Genomic DNA, 6,053 nt, shown 5'->3' on the forward strand with positions numbered 1-6,053 from the left:
TTTAGAAGGTTGAGAGAGTATCTCATTGATAACTTTCTAACGGCCTAGACAGAGTAGGTGTGGAAAGGATGTTTCTCGTGGTGGGGACAAGAGGGCACAGACTCAGGATAGAGGGGCATCTATTTAAAACAGAGACGCAGAGAAATTTCTTTAGCCAGAGGGTGGTGAATTTATGGAATTTCTTATCACAGGCAGCTGTGGAGGTCAGGTCGTTGGGTGTATTTGAGACAGAGATTGATAGGTTCTCGATCAGAGACAGTATCAAACATTACGGAGAGAAGTCCAGGGAGTGGGGCTAAGGAGGGGAGAAAAGGATCAGCCATGATTGAATGGCAGAGCAGACTCAATAGGCCAACTGGCCTAATTCTGCTCCTATGTCTGATGGTCTATAATGATCACTGTCTCCTAAGGGTTCCTTTCCCTTAAGCTCTCGAATCAATTCTGGTTCATTGCCCGACATCCAATTCAGAATAGTTGATCCACTAGTGGGCTCAACCATGAGATGCTCTAAAATACCATCTCATAGGTGTTCTAGAAATTCTCCCTCTTGGCATCCAGCACCAACCTGATTTTCCCAATCTACCTGCATAATGAAGTCCCCCATGACTATTGTATCATTGCCCTTTGGCATGCATTTTCTTTCTCCCATTGTAATTTATATACCGCATCCTTACCACTGTTGGGGTGTCTGTATACAACTCCCATTAGGGTCATTTTACCCTTGCAGTTCCTTAGTTCTATCCAGAATGATTCAACACCTTCTGACCCTATGTCACCTCTTTCTTATGACTTAATTTCAATTTTTACCAACAGAGCAATGCCACCCCCTCTGCCTACCTGCCTGTCCTTTCAATACAATGTGTATCCTTGGACATTAAGCTCCCACCTATAATCCTTCAGCCATGATTCAGTGATGCCCACAACGTCATACTTACCAATCTGTAACCGCACTACAAGTTTATCGACCTTATTCCATATACTGCTTGCATTCAAATGTAACAGCTTCATTTGCATATTTTGGATTTTGTCTGTCTTTCATATTGCAACTCATCCTGTTGACTGCAATTTTGCCCTATTAACAGCATCTCCTTGCTACCAGTCTCACTACACTTTGCCACTGTTTGTAAACCAACTGCCCCATCCTCAGCACAATCACTCCAGTTCCCATTCCCCTCCTGAACAACTCTCGCCAACTTGTCCACAATGATATTGGTTCCCCTTGGATTCAGGTGTAACCCACCCCTTTTGTACAGGCTGTCACTTTCCCAGAAGGGATCCCAATGATCCATAAATCTGAACCTCTGCCCCCTGCACCAGTTCCTCAGCCACACATTCATCTACCATACCATCCTGTTCTTTCCCTCACTGGTGCGTGGCATGAGATTACTACCCTGGGGGCCCTGTTTCTCAGCTTTCTACCTAGCTCCCTAAAGTCTCTCTTCAGGACCTCTGCACCTTGTCTACCCATGTCATTGGTGCCAGTATACACCAAGACTACTGGATGCTCACCCTTCCCCTTGAGAATGCCGTGGACCCAATCAGAGACATCCCTGACCCTGGCACCTGGGAGGCAACGTACCATCCAAGTGTCTCTATCGTGCTCACAGGACCTTGTCTATGGAGTCTCCAATCAACACTGCAGTCCGCTTCACGTCTCTGATCTTCTGAGCCACAGCACCAGACTCATTGCCAGAGACCTGGTCGCTGTGGCTCCCTCCAGTGGGTGGTATACCTCAACGGTCTCCAAAGTTGTACATTTATTATTGAGAGGAACAGCGACAGGGGTATTCTACCTGGCTGCCTATTCCCTTTCCCTCTCCTGACAGTCACCCAGTAACCGGCCTCCTGCAACCTCAGGTTTCCTCCCTGTGGCTCCTATCTATCACCTCCTCAGTCTCCCGTATGAGCCAAAGGTCATCAAGCTGCAGCTCCACAGGACAACGAGCCCAGGTACCCTACCTCACTATTCTGCTCTCCTGTTGCATGATTTTAAATATATATTTTTATTGTAATTTAGAATAATTTTTATGTAATGCACTGTACTGCTGCTGCAAAACAACAAATTTCATGACATGTGCCGGTGATCTTAAACTTGATTTATTCTGAGTGTGGGAAAAGATCTGGCAAATGGTGAATAGTGTGGGGAAAATGTAAAAATGTCCATTTTACCAAGACTTTTTTTTAAAAAGGTGGATTATCTAAATCATATGAGTTTCCAAGACAGCTCTTGCATAGGAATCTTGGTAGCTTAGGTTAAGACTTACAAAAGACAGGTATTGTGAGAAATAAATTATTAGGGGAATTGGACTTCTGTTAGATTGGGCACTGGTAAGATCACATCGAAAATACTGTGGAAGCCACTGGTCACAATACTTACAGTAGGGTGCTGATACAGTTTTGAAAGGTTTGGTATGGTAACACTAGGAATGGGCAGGTTGACCGAGGTGGGAAGGCTGGACATGCCGAATTTGGAACATAGAGCACTGAGAGCGAACTCGAATGAAACATGTTACATTTTGCAGGGTCTTGACACCGTGGATGTTTCAAAGAGAAAGAACTCTCCGGATTTTCCACTGTTGGAGAACAAGGAGTTACCTATTACTACAGTACCTTTGCAGATTCAGTGGGACCATTTCGAAGTGTGGCGATATTCAACCCACATTAACGCCGTGATTACTGAAACTGCCCGAACTGCTGAGTGTGTCTAGCATCTGCTGACGTAATTTCAGCCTCCTCGACTTTATTTCAGAAGTTGAGAAGGATCTGGAGCCGGGTCTGTGGATACCAAATTCCTTCCGGTTAGAAGAACAAACTAACCCAATATCTATCCATTGGCGGGGATGTTTGTGAAGAGCTTGTGGGTCGGAGGGACAGGACGGGCACACGGACCCCACAGACCCCCTGTGCTGGGCTGCGCCCGGCCGGACTGCAACGCATGCGCGTCGCTGCCTCCGCCCGCGGTGATTTGGCGTTGTGAAGTCGCAGGGAGTGGGAGGGGTGGGAGAGTTAGTGACCAGGAAAAGTCTCGCGGGCTGAGTTGGTGGTAGGAAGGTCCCGGAGAGAGAACTGGTGAGGGAGAAAGATCCCGGCAGGATAGTGAGCGGTCAGTGGGGGAGAAAGGTCCCGCAGGGAGAGAGGGGAACTGGGGGGGAGAACTGGTGACGGAGGAAGGTTCCGGGGGTGGGGGGAAGAGAAGGGGGACTGGAGGGAGAATTAGTGGTGGAGAAAAGGTCCCGAAGGCAGAGCAGAGCGTGAGGAGGGAGGGGACTGGGGGAGAATCGGTTTCGGAGAAAGGTCCTGGGAAGAGCGGAGAACGGGTCCGGGGGAGAAGTGGTGATCAAGAAATATCTCGGAGGGAGAGGGACCGGGGGAGAATTGGTGACGGAGAAAGGTCCGCGGGAGGAGGCAAAGTCAGGGAGAGAGAAGCAAAGTAAGTTTTGAGTGCAGGAAAGTTAAGGATAGAGGGAAGAGAAAAACAAAGGGAACGTGTAAAGCCGAGAGGGAGGAGGAGGAGAGAGCGAAGGGAGGGGACGGGCGAACTAGCGAGGCCCGGCCATGGAAGCGGCCTCGGCCCTGGACAAGGCTCCGGCCGAGCTCTCGGTCACCGACGTGTACGACATCGCGGCGCTGGTCGGCAGGAGTTCGAGCGCATCATCGACGCTTTCGGCTGCGACGCCATCGCCAAGCTGCTGCCCAAAGTGGTTCGGGTGCTGGAGATGCTGGAGGAGTTGGTGAGCCGCAACCGCAGCAACCCCGAGCTGGAGGAGCTGCGGCTGGAGCTCGGCCGGCTGCGGCTCGAGAGGAGCGAGCGCATCGAGAAGGAGCGCAAACACCAGCAGGTGAGTGGCGGCCGCCTCTCGGTCCGGAGCCAAGGCCGCCTGGGGTTTGTGGGCAGCGGCTGGTCGTAGAGAGGAACCGGGATCTCAAACCGCCTCCCCCTCCCCTCCCCTCCCCAACCCTACTCCCCTCCCCTCTTTCTTCCTCCCCCCCCACCCGCCTCCTCACTTTCTCCCTTCATCCGACCATTTCTAATTTTTTAGAACCCTTCAGTTTCTAAAGCCCATCACCCCTACTGGGGCTTAGGCTGCCGACAGCGGCTCGCCAGGGTCCCTGCCTTGGGCCAACAGAAGGCTGATTGGCCTTGTGGCTTCCGCTTTCACCGCACAACTTCATGGGTCTTCTCAGTGAAGATCCGGCCTCTCCCGGGGATGAGGTCTTTAGAGCTTCTGTTGGTGTTTCTGTAGTTCTGGGTTTTTACGGGATGGGGTTCCTAGCCCATTGTCCAACCCCCTGCTTTCGCAGCCGGCTTGAGAGTGTTCACGGCAGAGTTGAGGAGTCTCTGGGTCCAGACATCATCTGGCCGTCGGACTGAGGAACTGTTCTGAGCCAGCCTGTTTCAGTGCAGTTACAGCACTGTCGTTTACCAAGATGTGTCTTGTCCGCAAAGTTCAGGATAGATCCAGTGCTCCAACGGGCCAGCATGTTGTCAATAGCATAGTGGTTGCCAAAATTGCTTTACAACGTCTGCGGTCCTCGATTGGGGTTTGATTCCCACTGCAGTCTGTAAGGAGTTTGTACGTTCTCCCTGTGACTGTGTGGGTTTCCTCTGGGTGCTCCGGTTTCCTCCCACGTTCCAAAGACGTACAGGTTAGGGCTAGTGCATTGTGGGTGTGCTGCATTGGTGCCAAAAGTGTGGTGACTCTTGTGGGCTGCCCCCAGCACATCCTTGGACTGCGTTGGTTGTTGGCACAAACAATGCATTTCACTATACATCTCGATGTGCGTAGTCGGGGGCTTCAACCAGGCCTGTTTGAAGAAACCCCTGCTCAATTACAATCGGCATATAACCTGTAGCACCAGAGGCCCCAGCACACTGGACCACCATTATGGTAGGATAAGGAATGCCTACTGCTCCATGTCCGGATGGCATTTCAGTAAATCAGGTCACTTGGCTGTCTTCCTCGTACCTACATGCAGGCAGGGGCTAAAGAGCGAACTCCAGAGATTAGGACAACAGAGTGGCGGTTGCCGAAGGCAGAGAAAACGGCTGTGGGATTGCTTCAAGTCAATGGATTGGGCCGTATCCTGTGGATCTGAATGCATACACCATGGTTCTAACCGACTTTTATTGAAGCCATTGTAGACGAGCGTGTCCCCACAAAATCATTCAGAGTCTTCCCCAGTCAGAAGCCTTGGGTGAACCAGGTGATCCACAACCTGCTGAGGGTGGATCAGAGGCATTCAATTCTGGTGACCAAGATGGGTCCAGGTATGATCCAGAAAGCCATCTCACGGATAAAGTGGTAATTCTGGACTAAACTGGAAACAATGATGGATGCTCGTCAGTTGTGGCAGGGTTTGGGATGCTGTCACCTCTTATAAAGTAAAATCAAACAGCATAGGTGACAACAGGGCTTCGCTTCCAGATGAGTTCAACACCTTCTATGCTTTACTATCAAAACGTGGAGGAACCATCACAAACTCTCACAGCCCCCTCCGTCCCTCCCCCCCGATGATCCTGTGACTTCAGTCTGAGGCTGACGTGTGAGCCCATGGACAGCATCCAGCGCAGACGGGGTACCAGGCCACATACTAACGACTTGTGCTGATCAACTGGCTGGAGTGTTCACTGAGATCTTTAACCTCTCGCTTCGGCAGTCTGAGGTATCCACCCATGCTTCAAGCAGGCTTCAATGACATCGGTGCCCAAGAAGAACGAGGTGACCTGCCTCGGTAACTCTCATCCAGTGGCACTTACATCCACTGTGATGAAGTGTTTTGAGAGGTTGGTGATGAATCATCAACTCCTGCCTGAGAAGTGACTTGGATCCATTCCAAAGTGCCCACCAGCACAACAGGTCCACAACAGATGCCATTTCATTGGCTTGTTACTCAGCTCTGGAACATCAGGACAGAAAAGGTGCAGACATCAGGATGCTCTTTATCGACTACAGCTCAGCACTCAATGCCATCATCCCCTCAAAACTTGGAGATTGCAAGATTTGGCAAGACATCTAAAACTTTGACAAACTTCTATAGATGTTGTACTGGAG

At 50.5% G+C, this 6,053-nt stretch overlaps 1 protein-coding gene across 1 annotated transcript in view; it reads left to right on the forward strand.

Annotated features, from left to right (window-relative positions):
* Positions 1-3,216: 3,216 nt before the first annotated feature.
* rilpl1 (Rab interacting lysosomal protein-like 1) overlaps positions 3,217-6,053 on the forward strand; it is a 34,125-nt gene continuing 31,288 nt past the window's right edge. Inside the window, 2 exon segments of the mRNA XM_072240749.1 lie at positions 3,217-3,634; positions 3,637-3,839. Coding sequence (XP_072096850.1) covers positions 3,556-3,634; positions 3,637-3,839 — 282 coding nt within the window. The 5' untranslated portion in view covers positions 3,217-3,555.

The sequence above is a fragment of the Mobula birostris genome, chromosome 22 (assembly GCF_030028105.1).
Source record: "Mobula birostris isolate sMobBir1 chromosome 22, sMobBir1.hap1, whole genome shotgun sequence".
NCBI lineage: Eukaryota > Metazoa > Chordata > Chondrichthyes > Myliobatiformes > Myliobatidae > Mobula > Mobula birostris.